Below are 16,643 nucleotides of genomic sequence, written 5' to 3'. Positions count from 1 at the left end.
TGTGTGTGTGTGTGTGTGTGTGTGTGTGTGTGTGTGTGTGTGTGTGTGTGTGTGTGTGCGTGTATGTACCTCCATGCATGTGTGTGTATGTATAGAATGAAGCTACGTGTCTAATATCAACCCCTGTGTGTGTACCTGTGTTCCAGCGTGCGGCCGTGACCACGGGGGGCGGTGGTCTGATGCAGGTGAGAGCTCAGTATGACTTCAACGCCGAGGAGAAGGACGAGCTGAGCTTTAAGGCCGGTGACATCATCGAGGTGCTGGAGTGTTCCGACATGTCATGGTGGAAAGGAAGACTGAGGGGACAAATGGGAGTGTTCCCTTCCAACTACACCAACCCTGTATGAGAGAGAGAACATGGCTAGCTTTTAGAGCTAAATAAGTATCTTCATTCATTATAGCACACGTTCTTATCCAGAGCAACTTAAAGGAGCAATTAGGGTTAAGTGCCTTGCTCAAGGGAATATTGACAGATTTTTCACTCAGGGATTCGAATCAATGACCTTTCGGGTTACTGACCCAACAGTCTTAACCTCTAGGCTTCCTGCCTCCCTAACAATAACAACTATATTTCTGAGAGAGAGAGAGAGAGAGAGAGAGAGAGAGAGAGAGAGAGAGAGAGAGAGAGAGAGAGAGAGAGAGAGAGAGAGAGAGAGAGAGAGAGAGAGAGAGAGAGAGAGAGAGAGAGAGAGAGAGAGAGAGAACATAATGATTAGCTTTAGCATTAAATATATGTATTGTAACTTTCTTTCTGGTTTATTATCAATGTACTTTACCATACCGTAGGCTTATGTCAGGATAACACAACTATTTACAACTTCAGAACACAATTATTACTGTATGATTATCAAATAAATGCATTTTCTGTAAGCCCCTGTATAAATGTTAATCAATGTTGCAACATAGCTATTCATTTAGAGTTTCACTTGTGTGAGAGCAATAGCCTTGGATCAACTAACTGTGGAATCACACCAATTCCAAGAAGAGCCACAAATATCTGGGTTGTTCGAAGTCCAACAATAATCACAGTCTGACAGTCAGTGCATGATAGCCACATACGCGTTGGGCGCTTCCATAGGGTGATTTCCGTAATATAATAAGGTATTTATTATATAAGGTATCGTTCCGCCCCTATGGCAGGTAATGCCGCGTTCACGACAACTGGGAACTCGGAAAATAATGCGCTTTTGAATGGTCATCCAAATCGGAATTCAAGTAGCTCTAGGATGCCCGAGTTTCTGACTTGGAATTCAGATTTGATGACCTTTCCAAAAAAAAATTACAGACGGAGCTCGTTTTTCCCCCCGAGTTCCCAGTTGTATGGAACGCACTGAAGTCGGAGATTTCCGGGTTCCAAGTTCCCAGTTTTCTGAACGCAGCATTTGAGGTTAGCTGTCAAAGTCAAACGTCACACAGGTAGCCTAGGTAGGTAGGTAACCGTGTATCTTCCGGATCCGTTTAAAATCACACGGTAGCGGTTGTGCGACTTTACCCATAGGTTCCAGTTCAGCGGTGACACAGCGGTGTCCAGCCATGGCCGAGTCCCAGCTAACATGCATGGAGGACGGCCACATCAAAGAGAACGTCCCGGAGTCCAAACCGGAGTTTTACTACAGCGAAGAACAACGCGCGGCGGTTGAACAACTGCTCAAAAACGGTGACGGCGCGTTCAAAATGCGACTGAAAGAGGACAAAGTGAAAGACTTTCTCTCGGCCCGTGATATTAAAACGATAAGGAACACTTTCAAAGAATATGACACTGAAGATGAAGAGAAGTGCGGAGAATTAAAAGCGAAACCCGACGATTCCAAAGCGAACTCGGGGCACCATTCGACGTACTGGCCGCAGATGTCGGATACAGAGGTGCCGCCGTTGGATCTCGGTTGGCCCAACGGGGGTTTGTTCAAGGGGGTCACACGCGTGGCGGTTCACACGCACCCGCCAAAAGAGAACGGACCGCACATCAAGGAGGTCATTCGTAGGCTGATCCAAGAAGCTACCAAGGTGAACTGTGGGTATATACTGTTCAATAATGATGTAACGACATAGTGATTAACTGAATAACGCAGGACTAATGACTGTGTTGTATTGGTTTATTATTGGGATAGTGATAGCCTATGTATCTCAAATGTGAGGTAAGAATCTAACTCATGAAGCCATTTTTTTTAATGGGAAAGTAATTTATATAGTCATTTATATAGTAATTTATATAGTCATTTATATAGTAATTTATATAGTCATTTATATAGTAATTTATCAGAGAACTTCAAAGGCGTCTGGGGAGGTTAGCGGAGAGGCGGCGGTTGAATAGAGAGAATGGATGGATTGCCCGAATAAACGACTGATTATTAGAGGCGTGTCTCAGCGGAGTGAGAAATAAAGTGTGTGTGTGTGTGTGTGTGTGTGCGTCCGTGCATCAGCAGGGGCATATGGAAGTAAGTGTTTAAACTTGTCATCAACTAGATTCAACCGCGGGACGATATTTTTTGTTGAGAGGATTGTCGAGAGGCCTGAACATAATTACAAATAATTTGTAGACTGCAAATTGACCGCAAGAAGTCCAAACAGATGTATTTTTTGACTAAAACATAATAATTTCAAACCTTGCTTACGTTTATATACGATCACGTGTCTCTCTGTTATGCGTGGGAATTCTTGGGAACATATTTCTTAAATTTAAATCACTTGGCGCTGATTTCCTGGTGTTTTTACAGTCTTTTACGTCCAACAATTAACCTTTTATTGTGTTATTACTATTATTTCCAGTAAACTTGGGGGATCATCCACGTAAACTTGGGGGATCATCCACGGGCCATGATTCCTGTCTGATGACGTATATCATTGTTGAATGCCCTCATTGAACGAACAGCTGATTTCCGTATTACACAGGAAACATTCTGTCATGTCAATTAAAGTTAGGCTAGCTTTCATGATTAGGCTATTCAGAGGACACATATACAAAGACACACACACACACACACTGTCTGTACTTTCCACCCTGTGTGGATGCGTACAACCTCCCATTAAAACAGCACACAGGAGAGATAAAGGGGGTTCTATTCCATTGTAATGAATGAACAAATCCCTCAGCATGTTGGCAGCACATAACAGGGTGAACTGGAGTCAGAGCTGCTTAGTTCAGTTGCCTTTAGCGACGTTTGTTTTATCATGTCACTAGAGACTGAGTCATTTTGGACCCACCCATCTTGACCCAGTCAGTCAACCAGTCAGCCAGTGAGTCATCCAGTCAGAGCCACCCAATCAGCAAGTCAGTCAGTCAGTTAGTCAGGCAGTCAGTTAGTCAGGCAGTCAAACCATGACACATTTCCTCCCTTTGTACAACTGGGTCTTAGAACAACACACAATCACATTGTGTCTTGGTCTGGTTTGGTTTTGGCCGTCATTGTAAATAAGAATTTGTTCTTAACTGACTTGCCTAGTTAAATCAAGGTTAAATAAAACATGTGAAAAATGATTGTGTCAATACAGTATATTGTTACAGAAGTATGATATGTTTAACCTGGGCCTATGTCATATACCGTATGTTACATATATGACAGTGTGTTAATGTGAGGTCACAGGGCGGCAGGTAGCCTCGACAATGTCATGTAAATGTGCTATGCACTGTCTATTTATACCTACAGGGGATTCCCCCTGGGTAGTTTACCGCTCTGGGCTGAAGTTTCCTCTAGGTACAGATCTAGGATCAGCTTCCCCTCCCCTGATCCTAACCTTAACCATTAGTGGGATAAATGTCAAACTGACCCAAGATCAGCTCCTAGTGGCAACTTCACCCTACTTCTAGTTCACCTACCTGTCAAGTGAGTGAATGAGAACATATGAAAGTCATTTCTCAGGTGTGTGTGTATGCCAAACAGGATTTCATGGAACACCGCAGCCTGAAGCTTTGAAGCAGTTTGTTTAATGTTAGGAGAAATGGAGAGAATGTGGTTGGAAGTACACACCACCCACACATCAAGTACACACCACCCACACATCAAGTACACACCACCCACACATCAAATCAAATAGTTTGTGTCACATGCGCTGAATACAGCAGGTCACCTTACTGTGAAACGCTTACTGACAAGCCCTTAACCAACAATGCAGTTATAGAAAGAGTTAAGAAAATAAAAAAAGTAAAACAATTTCTAAAATAAAGAACACAAGAAAATGACATAATAACAAGGGGTCAATGTAAATAGTCCGGTGGCCATTTTATTAATTGTTCATCAGTCTTATGTCTTGGGGGTAGAAGCTGTTAAGGAGCCTTTTGGACCTAGACTTGGGGCTCCGGTACCGCTTACCATGTGGTAGCAGAGAGAACAGTCTATGACTTGGGCCTTCCTCCGACAAAGCCTGGTATGGAGGTGCTGGATGTCAGGAAGCTTGGCCCCAGTGATGTACTTGTCCGTACTCACTACCCTCTGTAGTGCCTTACGGTCAGATGCCCAGCAGTTGCCATACCAGGCAGTGATGCAACCGGCCAGGATCCTCTCGATGGTGCAGCTGTAGAACTTTTTGAGGATCTGGGGACTCATGTCAAATCTTTTCAGTCTCCTGGGGGGGGGGGGGGGGTGTCTTTGTGTGTTTGGACCATGATTGTTCGTTGGTGATGTGGACACCAAGGAACTTGAAACTCTCGACCCACTCCACTACAGCCCCGTCAATGTTAATGGGGGCCAGAACACACACAGTCTTGTACAGCTAACCTTGTGGGGACACACAATTCAGTCCCATTCAAAATCCTATTTTCCCTAACCCCTAAACCTAACCCTAAACCTAACCCGTACTCTTACCCTAACCGAAAACCTGACCCTAACCTAACCCTAGCTCCTAACTCTAACCCTTAAGGTAATTATAACAGTAATTCAAACCTTAACCCTAAACCCCTAGAAACAGCATTTAACCTCATGGGGACTAACAAAATGTCCCCAGTTGGTCAAATTTGTGTTTGTTTACTATTCTGGTGGAGACTTCTGGTCCCCTCATGTATAGTTAAACACGTCCATACACACACACACACACACACACACACACACACACACACACACACACACACACACACACACACACACACACACACACACACACACACACACTCAGTAGTGATACAGGGACCTACATAATCAGGTGTGGTGTGTTTAGTTTAGCATACTGTGGTTGTCTTCATCTACATACAGTACAATAGATTACTGTGTAATCCACATCACAACATTTACATGGATGGCATTAACAATGAGTGCATTTTGTTGCGGCTACTGTTAGATGGAAGACATTGTGGTGTTGTAGGTTTTAACTTGAATTATTTCATACTGTTACTTGTTGTTTCTCTTTGCCCGTACTCATAGAGTGTACGTGTTAGAGTAGGAGTGCTGATCTAGGATCAGGTCTCCCCGGTCCATTATGATCTGAAAGGCCACGCTGGTCAACACTCCTACTGTACCAGGCTTTGTGAACACAACACAGGCCCCGTTGTTACAACACAGAACACTTCACTCAGCATGTTTCCTCTGGAGAATGTCATGTCAGCATACAGCCTTTTCCTTGTCTGAATGAGAACATTCATGTGAATGAAGAAACCTTTTCCTCCTCCACCCTTTCCCATTGCTGAGGTGGTCTCCAGAATAAAGCTTGTGTAGGCATGCTGGTTGAGCCTTGTTCACATTGCTGAGGTGGTCTCCAGAATAAAGCTTGTGTAGGCATGCTGGTTGAGCCTTGTTCACATTGCTGAGGTCGTCTCCAGAATAAAGCTTGTGTAGGCATGCTGGTTGAGCCTTGTTCACATTGCTGAGGTGGTCTCCAGAATAAAGCTTGTGTAGGCATGCTGGTTGAGCCTTGTTCCCATTGCTGAGGTGGTCTCCAGAATAAAGCTTGTGTAGGCATGCTGGTTGAGCCTTGTTCACATTGCTGAGGTGGTCTCCAGAATAAAGCTTGTGTAGGCATGCTGGTTGAGCCTTGTTCCCATTGCTGAGGTGGTCTCCAGAATAAAGCTTGTGTAGGCATGCTGGTTGAGCCTTGTTCCCATTGCTGAGGTGGTCTCCAGAATAAAGCTTGTGTAGGCATGCTGGTTGAGCCTTGTTCACATTGCTGAGGTGGTCTCCAGAATAAAGCTTGTGTAGGCATGCTGGTTGAGCCTTGTTCCCATTGCTGAGGTGGTCTCCAGAATAAAGCTTGTGTAGGCATGCTGGTTGAGCCTTGTTCACATTGCTGAGGTGGTCTCCAGAATAAAGCTTGTGTAGGCATGCTGGTTGAGCCTTGTTCACATTGCTGAGGTGGTCTCCAGAATAAAGCTTGTGTTGACATGCTGAAGTGACTCAAATCCTTTTCTTTTGCATGTCCGATTCCAATCTGTTATTTTTCATGCCGTCTGAACAGCCAAAAGCCACATGGAATCGGATATTTCAAGCCACGTTTCAAACCACCTTGGTAGGCCCTTCCAAACCACCTTGGTAGGCCCTTCCAAACCACCTTGGTAGGCCCTTCCAAACCACCTCGGTAGGCCCTTTCAAACCACCTTGGTAGGCCCTTTCAAACCACCTTGGTAGGCCCTTCCAAACCACCTTGGTAGGCCCTTCCAAACCACCTTGGTAGGCCCTTCCAAACCACCTTGGTAGGCCCTTCCAAACCACCTCGGTAGGCCCTTTCAAACCACCTTGGTAGGCCCTTCCAAACCACCTTGGTAGGCCCTTCCAAACCACCTTGGTAGGCCCTTCCAAACCACCTTGGTAGGCCCTTCAAAACCACCTTGGTAGGCCCTTCCAAACCACCTCGGTAGGCCCTTTCAAACCACCTTGGTAGGCCCTTCCAAACCACCTTGGTAGGCCCTTCCAAACCACCTTGGTAGGCCCTTTAAAACAACCTTGGTAGGCCCTTTCAAACCACCTTGGTAGGCCCTTCCAAACCACCTTGGTAGGCCCTTTAAAACCACCTTGGTAGGCCCTTCCAAACCACCTTGGTAGGCCCTTTCAAACCACCTTGGTAGGCCCTTCCAAACCACCTTGGTAGGCCCTTTAAAACCACCTTGGTAGGCCCTTCCAAACCACCTTGGTAGGCCCTTCCAAACCACCTTGGTAGGCCCTTCCAAACCACCTTGGTAGGCCCTTCCAAACCACCTTGGTAGGCCCTTCCAAACCACCTTGGTCGGCCCTTCCAAACCACCTTGGTAGGCCCTTCCAAACCACCTTGGTAGGCCCTTCCAAACCACCTTGGTAGGCCCTTTCAAACCACCTTGGTAGGCCCTTCCAAACCACCTTGGTAGGCCCTTCCAAACCACCTTGGTAGGCCCTTTAAAACCACCTTGGTAGGCCCTTTCAAACCACCTTGGTAGGCCCTTCCAAACCACCTTGGTAGGCCCTTTCAAACCACCTTGGTAGGCCCTTTCAAACCACCTTGGTAGGCCCTTCCAAACCACCTTGGTAGGCCCTTCCAAACCACCTTGGTAGGCCCTTTAAAACCACCTTGGTAGGCCCTTTCAAACCACCTTGGTAGGCCCTTCCAAACCACCTTGGTAGGCCCTTCCAAACCACCTTGGTAGGCCCTTTCAAACCACCTTGGTAGGCCCTTCCAAACCACCTTGGTAGGCCTTTTCAAACCACCTTGGTAGGCCCTTTAAAACCACCTTGGTAGGCCCTTCCAAACCACCTTGTTTCGAAAGTTGTATCGTCTTGTCCTTTTGAGGGTCCGATAATAAACAAAAGAGTGTTCAAACACTCTGATTTGGAACATTTCAGAGCAACAGGGAAACATTCATGGCATTATTGTCACCTGGTCCTGCTACATATCTCCTGATTAACAGGAAGCATGAGTGCCACCACCAATCAACCTACACCACTGCGCACACACCCGTCGTTACTATGACAACTAGCATAGCCATGTCAGCAAATGACTGCTGTCTGAACACACACAAATCCGATTTGGTCACTTGTAACTGGCTGTTTGGACAGTCAGCATTAAGGCCTGCAGTGTGAACAAGGCTTTAGTTTCACATTCTGTCACTGGAAGTGAATGTGTCTTTCTTATCTTACTCCCAGTAGAGTTTATTATGCCCATATCGTTTTGTGTACAAGGAATTCCTATATCTCAGGAACTATATAATCGTCCACTCCTTGTTGTGATGCAGACTGAAAAGGCAGTGTTATCTTGTGGACACATTCGAGTCAGTGTATCGGTCTCAACCTGCTCCAGAGAGTTCTAGGTCCATGGAAATTCATACTCTTTCAATCATTCCCCATATCAAACAGAAAGTAAAAGCTAAGCAGGACAGAACCAGTTCTGAGGAAAGATAATAGCTGAGATTCCACTTTCTAGTTCCTTCCTCAGGTGTTTTGTTGTGTTCCACCCCTCCCCACATACCTGTCTCTGTCTCTGCTTTGTCTCTGCCAGCCTGGCAGCTTCGGGGAAACTAGGAGACGTGTTGGGTCAACTAGGAGACGTGTTGGGTCAGTGTTGGGTCAACTAGGAGACGTGTTGGGTCAGTGTTGGGTCAACTAGGAGACGTGTTGGGTCAGTGTTGGGTCAACTAGGAGACGTGTTGGGTCAGTGTTGGGTCAACTAGGAGACGTGTTGGGTCAGTGTTGGGTCAACTAGGAGACGTGTTGGGTCAGTGTTGGGTCAGTGTTGGGTCAGTGTTGGGTCAGTGTTGGGTCAGTGTTGGGTCAACTAGGAGACGTGTTGGGTCAGTGTTGGGTCAGTGTTGGGTCAGTGTTGGGTCAGTGTTGGGTCAACTAGGAGACGTGTTGGGTCAGTGTTGGGTCAGTGTTGGGTCAGTGTTGGGTCAGTGTTGGGTCAACTAGGAGACATGTTGGGTCAGTGTTGGGTCAGTGTTGGGTCAGTGTTGGGTCAACTAGGAGACGTGTTGGGTCAGTGTTGGGTCAGTGTTGGGTCAGTGTTGGGTCAGTGTTGGGTCAACTAGGAGACGTGTTGGGTCAGTGTTGGGTCAACTAGGAGACGTGTTGGGTCAGTGTTGGGTCAACTAGGAGACGTGTTGGGTCAGTGTTGGGTCAGTGTTGGGTCAGTGTTGGGTCAGTGTTGGGTCAGTGTTGGGTCAACTAGGAGACGTGTTGGGTCAGTGTTGGGTCAGTGTTGGGTCAGTGTTGGGTCAGTGTTGGGTCAACTAGGAGACGTGTTGGGTCAGTGTTGGGTCAGTGTTGGGTCAGTGTTGGGTCAACTAGGAGACATGTTGGGTCAGTGTTGGGTCAGTGTTGGGTCAGTGTTGGGTCAGTGTTGGGTCAACTAGGAGACGTGTTGGGTCAGTGTTGGGTCAGTGTTGGGTCAGTGTTGGGTCAACTAGGAGACGTGTTGGGTCAGTGTTGGGTCAGTGTTGGGTCAGTGTTGGGTCAGTGTTGGGTCAACTAGGAGACGTGTTGGGTCAGTGTTGGGTCAGTGTTGGGTCAACTAGGAGACGTGTTGGGTCAGTGTTGGGTCAGTGTTGGGTCAGTGTTGGGTCAGTGTTGGGTCAGTGTTGGGTCAGTTACAGGGATTTTTCTTCCATTGAAATATGTAGGCGGCAGCATAAGCTTTGTTTCAGGCTCCTATGTCCAAACAATGTAAAAAATATATACAAATAGATAGGGGATCAAAAAAAGATGTCTAATTTTAGGGATGAAAAAAGACTTTCAGTGTAAACCACCAGTGTAAACCACTAAAATCAGATATACAGTATGTAGTAAAGATAATGGACATATAAATTTTTTCATAGTATCATCTCTGAGAACTAACAATCACCAACATTAAAGCTCAGGGAGAAAGTTGAAAGGTCACAAAACAATGAATTTAGCGGTATTTATTTTGTTATGATGTTTGAGAAAAAGAGCACAGCCTCAGCCATGGCACAATGCCTAGAACTGCAGGAAACTAGATTTAAAACTGCAACATTGTCTCTCAGCTCCGTTGTAAAATGTGCAGAATTGCAGGAATTGGCATAAAAGTTTGAAAAATGGCACTGTTTATAAGATGGCACTGTTTATAAGCCTTTATAACACCCCAGGTTTAGTGTATAAGCCTAAGTGTTTTCTGTAGGCCCAGCTTGTGCTTTCAGCCTGACAGTCAGTGATTGTTGTATGGCCTTTTGTCAGGGAGGATTTTCATTGTTTTACTGACTTTCAAGTGATATGATTCACAACTATTGATCTTAATCACTTTTTATTTCCATGTATTGTTCTACCTATATTTCATATACATTGTGTATATTGTATGTTTTTTTCATTAAATATAGTTTGATTTGAATGTATTTGCTGTGTTTCTCCCTCCAGGTGTTTAAATAAAGTTTGCTTGTATTCGATTACCCCTGCCTCCATGTGTGTTTAAATAAAGTTTGCTTGTATTTGATTACCCCTGCCTCTATGTGTGTTTAAATCAAGTTTGACTGTATTCCATTTTTAAATAAAGTTTGATTGTCTTTGTATCTTTCAGGTGTTAGCTATAGTCATGGACCTGCTGACAGACATCCAGATACTGCAGGACCTGCTGGACGCAGCGTCGCGGCGCTCCGTGGCCGTCTACATCCTGTTGGATGTCAGCGGGGTTCCACACTTCCTGGATATGTGCTGCAGGCTGCAGGTCGGAGCTCAGCACCTGCGGGTAAGAGACAGTCCCTCATCCTGAAGCAGAGGAGCATTGAAGGCCTTAGGCTACTCACGCATGTGTTGTACAAGGGCCCTGTGTCATGTGTGATCATGTGACATGCCTGGGGGACCAGTGAGGAAAAACTGTGAGTCTCTTTGGATAAGAGCGTCTGCTAAATAAATGAAATGTCAAGTGATTTTTGGGCATCTTAAATTGAAAAGACTTCTATGTTAATGGTAGTTTGGACATGGGAGGTTTAACACCCATGAGTTGATGTCTTTCTGTGTGTATGGAGAATCTTGCTGGTCTGCGTGCGTTTTGTTTATGACTGTGTCAGGTTACCATAACCCTTTATGTTACTGTGTTGTATCTTTCAGAACATCAGGACTCGTACAGTTCAGGGGACAGGGTTGGGTCTGTGTCAGGTTACCATAACCCTTTATGTTACTGTGTTGTATCTTTCAGAACATCAGGACTCGTACAGTTCAGGGGACAGGGTTGGGTCTGTGTCAGGTTACCATAACCCTTTATGTTACTGTGTTGTATCTTTCAGAACATCAGGACTCGTACAGTTCAGGGGACAGGGTTGGGTCTGTGTCAGGTTACCATAACCCTTTATGTTACTGTGTTGTATCTTTCAGAACATCAGGACTCGTACAGTTCAGGGGACAGGGTTGGGTCTGTGTCAGGTTACCATAACCCTTTATGTTACTGTGTTGTATCTTTCAGAACATCAGGACTCGTACAGTTCAGGGGACAGGGTTGGGTCTGTGTCAGGTTACCATAACCCTTTATGTTACTGTGTTGTATCTTTCAGAACATCAGGACTCGTACAGTTCAGGGGACAGGGTTGGGTCTGTGTCAGGTTACCATAACCCTTTATGTTACTGTGTGTTGTATCTTTCAGAACATCAGGACTCGTACAGTTCAGGGGACAGGGTTGGGTCTGTGTCAGGTTACCATAACCCTTTATGTTACTGTGTTGTATCTTTCAGAACATCAGGACTCGTACAGTTCAGGGGACAGGGTTGGGTCTGTGTCAGGTTACCATAACCCTTTATGTTACTGTGTTGTATCTTTCAGAACATCAGGACTCGTACAGTTCAGGGGACAGGGTTGGGTCTGTGTCAGGTTACCTTAACCCTTTATGTTACTGTGTTGTATCTTTCAGAACATCAGGACTCGTACAGTTCAGGGGACAGGGTTGGGTCTGTGTCAGGTTACCATAACCCTTTATGTTACTGTGTTGTATCTTTCAGAACATCAGGACTCGTACAGTTCAGGGGACAGGGTTGGGTCTGTGTCAGGTTACCATAACCCTTTATGTTACTGTGTTGTATCTTTCAGAACATCAGGACTCGTACAGTTCAGGGGACAGGGTTGGGTCTGTGTCAGGTTACCATAACCCTTTATGTTACTGTGTTGTATCTTTCAGAACATCAGGACTCGTACAGTTCAGGGGACAGGGTTGGGTCTGTGTCAGGTTACCATAACCCTTTATGTTACTGTGTTGTATCTTTCAGAACATCAGGACTCGTACAGTTCAGGGGACAGGGTTGGGTCTGTGTCAGGTTACCATAACCCTTTATGTTACTGTGTTGTATCTTTCAGAACATCAGGACTCGTACAGTTCAGGGGACAGGGTTGGGTCTGTGTCAGGTTACCATAACCCTTTATGTTACTGTGTTGTATCTTTCAGAACATCAGGACTCGTACAGTTCAGGGGACAGGGTTGGGTCTGTGTCAGGTTACCATAACCCTTTATGTTACTGTGTTGTATCTTTCAGAACATCAGGACTCGTACAGTTCAGGGGACAGGGTTGGGTCTGTGTCAGGTTACCTTAACCCTTTATGTTACTGTGTTGTATCTTTCAGAACATCAGGACTCGTACAGTTCAGGGGACAGGGTTGGGTCTGTGTCAGGTTACCATAACCCTTTATGTTACTGTGTTGTATCTTTCAGAACATCAGGACTCGTACAGTTCAGGGGACAGGGTTGGGTCTGTGTCAGGTTACCATAACCCTTTATGTTACTGTGTTGTATCTTTCAGAACATCAGGACTCGTACAGTTCAGGGGACAGGGTTGGGTCTGTGTCAGGTTACCATAACCCTTTATGTTACTGTGTTGTATCTTTCAGAACATCAGGACTCGTACAGTTCAGGGGACAGGGTTGGGTCTGTGTCAGGTTACCATAACCCTTTATGTTACTGTGTTGTATCTTTCAGAACATCAGGACTCGTACAGTTCAGGGGACAGGGTTGGGTCTGTGTCAGGTTACCATAACCCTTTATGTTACTGTGTTGTATCTTTCAGAACATCAGGACTCGTACAGTTCAGGGGACAGGGTTGGGTCTGTGTCAGGTTACCATAACCCTTTATGTTACTGTGTTGTATCTTTCAGAACATCAGGACTCGTACAGTTCAGGGGACAGGGTTGGGTCTGTGTCAGGTTACCATAACCCTTTATGTTACTGTGTTGTATCTTTCAGAACATCAGGACTCGTACAGTTCAGGGGACAGGGTTGGGTCTGTGTCAGGTTACCATAACCCTTTATGTTACTGTGTTGTATCTTTCAGAACATCAGGACTCGTACAGTTCAGGGGACAGGGTTGGGTCTGTGTCAGGTTACCATAACCCTTTATGTTACTGTGTGTTGTATCTTTCAGAACATCAGGACTCGTACAGTTCAGGGGACAGGGTTGGGTCTGTGTCAGGTTACCATAACCCTTTATGTTACTGTGTTGTATCTTTCAGAACATCAGGACTCGTACAGTTCAGGGGACAGGGTTGGGTCTGTCCTTCGGTAGACTCCTTGGTTCTTTGTGTAGTAAATACATGCTGGTGGATGGGGACAAAGTCATGTTCGGCTCTTACAGGTGAGAGAAAGTAGCTGTATGCTTCTCTCTATCTCTATCTCTCTCTCTCTTTCTCTTTCTCTCTCTCCTTCTCTCTCTCTCTCTCTCATTCTCTCTGTCTCTCTCTATCTCTCTCTCCTTCTCTCTCTCTCCTTCTCTCTCTCTCTCTCCTTCTCTCTGTCTCTCTCTATCTCTCTCTCCTTCTCTCTCTCTCCTTCTCTTTCTATCTCTCTCTCTTTATCTTTCTCTCTCTCTTTCTCTCTCTCTCTCTTCTCTCTCTCTCTATCTCTCTCTTTATCTTTCTCTCTCTCTTTCTCTCTCTTCTCTCTCTCTCTATCTCTCTCTTTATCTTTCTCTCTCTCTTTCTCTCTCTCTTTCTCTCTCTCTCTCTCTCTCTCTCTCTCTTTATCTTTCTCTCTCTCTTTATCTTTCTCTCTCTCTCTCCTCTATTTCTCTCGCTCTCCCTCTCTTTCCTTCTCTCCCTCTCTTTCTTTCTCTCTCTCTTCCTCTCTCTCTCTCTTTCTCTCTCTCTGTCTTTGTTGTGTGTGTGTGTGTGTGTGTTACTGTGTGTTTATTTCCAAGACATAACACATATCTGTTCTTTCTCTCCTAGCTTCTCTTACTGTGTGTGTTTCACTGTTTATTGTCTTTATTGAAGACCTAAACATCGTTCTTGTGATCTTCTTCTCCTCTAGCTTCTCATGGAGTTCGTCTCGGATGGACCGCAACATGATCACGGTCATGACTGGCCAGGTGATCGACTTCTTCGACCGCGACTTCTGCGAGCTCTACGCCGTGTCCGAAAAATTGGACCTCTACAAGGAGTTCAACCTCAGCCCACCTCCCAAAATGGCCGCCGCCACGCGGCTCAAAGTGGAGCCTGTAAAACCCCAGTTACGAGCCGCCACATCCAGATTCCAGGTCAGTCTAGGCAACTCGCGTGGAGGTGATCTCCAGGTGCCTGCACATAAATACCACAACCCCAAATACTCTTTGGTGTACGGGAATAGTGTTCCTGGACTGATGGGGTCCTTGCAGGATCTACCAGGCATAGAAAAGACAGCTATAACTGCGGGTCCTGAGGGACTAATGCAGGTGAACAGCGAGTGGTTGGATCAACTCACCCCGCTACCACCCGACAGCGGGAAGGTAGGGCCGAAAAAAACCAGCAGCATTTTGGAGAAGAAATCCCGCTCTTCTTTTAAGAAACTCTTCAAGGGGAAATCGACAGCCAATCAGAGCGTGGACACCGGGGGTGATAGCCCGGCAACCAGTCCAATCTCCTCCCCCACATCGTTGGGAACCAATAGTATGGAGGAGATGAATAACCTTGAAGTCATGGTGAAACAACCAATGAAGAGTAAGAAGTTTAAAACGAGCCTGAAGAGTGCTTCTCAACAGACTGTCAACACACAGGACAATGACAGTAAGTTGTTTTTCTTGTCTCATTATTTTAGCTCAGTTTGATCCTCTCCTTCTCCCTCTCCTTCTCCCTCTCTCGTCGTTATGTTGATACCTGTATTTCTCTGTTTATCTCAGGTCATTTAACCATTGTACTATTTTACTCCCTCCTTTCTTTCTTTCTTTCTTTCTTTCTTTCTTTCTTTCTTTCTTTCTTTCTTTCTGTCTTTCTTTCTTTCTTTCTTTCTGTCTTTCTTTCTTTCTTTCTTTCTTTCTTGCAGGCTTGAAGAGCCGCAGGCCATCAACAAAGAACAAATGTAGTCCATCCTGATTCAAAACCTGAGTCACTCCGGATTCAAACCACCCCACTCAACTGGTTCTCTGTGGGACTCCATCATACCTTTGGGATCTGGTGCAATAATTACTATAATGTGTCAATTCTACTTGCTCAGTACAGAGATATTCTCTGGACAAACAGAGCCGTCCTGAAAGCAGAGACCGGCGATAGGTGGAACAGCGCCACTGGCCGCCCCCAGGCACATTAGTTGTTGTTTTTCTTTTGAGGAAAAGAGCGTCCATGTTTGAAGTAACGTCTTCGTCGTCGTAAAGTGTAACGTGGACCTGGCGGTTTCATCGCTATGGATACCAGGTTGAGGAGGCGCTGTCACTGAGCACCAAGACTGGGATTCTTATTTCACCATGTAAAGAATAACGCCATGTTGCCTTGTGAAGTCTTGTATGTAATTTATGTGTAATTAATTAATGTGTGTGTTTCATGCTGTGACCAACGTATGTCAATGATAAGGGGGTTGTGGAATGGATCTGAATGGGTATTTAAGTGTGTGTTTATTCAGTACATTAAAAACAATCGTGTTTTTCTGAGTTTTCTAGTCGTGTAACATTTGTGGCCTGATTCGCCAGTGGTAGTTATGTGTGATGAGGTTTAAGGTTTCTGTGGTCATGCCTTTGTCTTTAGTGACGGCACTGTAGACAGTGATGATTCTGGTCTGCCATCTAGTGGCTGTAGACCTGATCGAGCAGAATAGATTCAATAGCTGTAACACTTGTTCTGACGCTCTGACGTGTGTGTGGGAGGTGGACTCGTTGAGCACTGTGTTGCTGATGGGACCAAGCATTGTCACTTCCTCACAAATACATCGTATCCCCTCCCCATCTTCTCTCTCCCTCTTGCTCTCTCTCTGCCCTTCACCCTCTCCCCTCTCTCTGCCCTTCACCCTCTCCCCCTCTCTCTGCCCTTCACCCTCTCCCCCTCTCTCTGCCCTTCACCCTCTCCCCCTCTCTCTGCCCTTCACCCTCTCCCCCTCTCTCTGCCCTTCACCCTCTCCCCCTCTCTCTGCCCTTCACCCTCTCCCCCTCTCTCTGCCCTTCACCCTCTCCCCCTCTCTCTGGAGGTTTACACAGTTCCAAGCCCCCCCTCTCTCTCTCTCTCTCTCTCTCTCTCTCTCTCTCTCTCAAACACACTCCCATCCTATCTCCCCCTCTCTCTGGGTGTTTGCACAGTTCTAAGCCTCTCTCTCTCTCTCTCTCTCTCAAACACTCTCTCTCTCTCTCTCTCTCTCTCTCTCTCAAACACACTCCCATCCTATCTCCCCCTCTCTCTGGGTGTTTGCACAGTTCTAAGCCTCTCTCTCTCGCTCTCTCTCTCTCAAACACACTCTCTCTCTCTCTCTCTCTCTCTCTCAAACACACTCCCATCCTATCTCCCCCTCTCTCTGGGTGTTTGCACAGTTCTAAGCCTCTCTCTCTCTCTCAAACACACTCCCCTCCCATCCCTCCCTCCTCTCTGGGTGTTTGCTA

At 45.9% G+C, this 16,643-nt stretch overlaps 2 protein-coding genes across 3 annotated transcripts in view; both read left to right on the top strand.

Moving 5' to 3' along the window:
* The window catches only part of LOC139423756 (GRB2-related adapter protein-like), a 3,481-nt gene extending 2,846 nt beyond the window's left edge, over positions 1 to 635 (top strand). For both annotated transcript variants that reach the window (XM_071175385.1, XM_071175384.1), the window contains exon 7: positions 147 to 635. In XM_071175385.1, the coding sequence (XP_071031486.1) occupies positions 147 to 347 (201 nt within the window). In that variant the 3' untranslated portion in view covers positions 348 to 635. The remainder of the gene's footprint in view (positions 1 to 146) is intronic.
* A 420-nt stretch (positions 636 to 1,055) lies between these two features.
* Positions 1,056 to 15,708, top strand: LOC139423755 (protein FAM83F-like). The gene is made up of 5 exons (XM_071175383.1): positions 1,056 to 2,004; positions 10,414 to 10,581; positions 13,324 to 13,445; positions 14,120 to 14,850; positions 15,107 to 15,708. The coding sequence occupies exons 1-5, from the start codon at positions 1,534 to 1,536 to the stop codon at positions 15,154 to 15,156; spliced, it is 1,542 nt and encodes a 513-aa protein (XP_071031484.1). The 5' UTR covers positions 1,056 to 1,533; the 3' UTR covers positions 15,157 to 15,708.
* The last annotated feature ends 935 nt before the right edge of the window (positions 15,709 to 16,643 follow it).

This window comes from Oncorhynchus clarkii, chromosome 13 (genome assembly GCF_045791955.1).
Source record: "Oncorhynchus clarkii lewisi isolate Uvic-CL-2024 chromosome 13, UVic_Ocla_1.0, whole genome shotgun sequence".
NCBI classification, from domain to species: Eukaryota; Metazoa; Chordata; class Actinopteri; order Salmoniformes; family Salmonidae; genus Oncorhynchus; species Oncorhynchus clarkii.
This window is presented reverse-complemented; position numbering and strand designations above follow the sequence as displayed.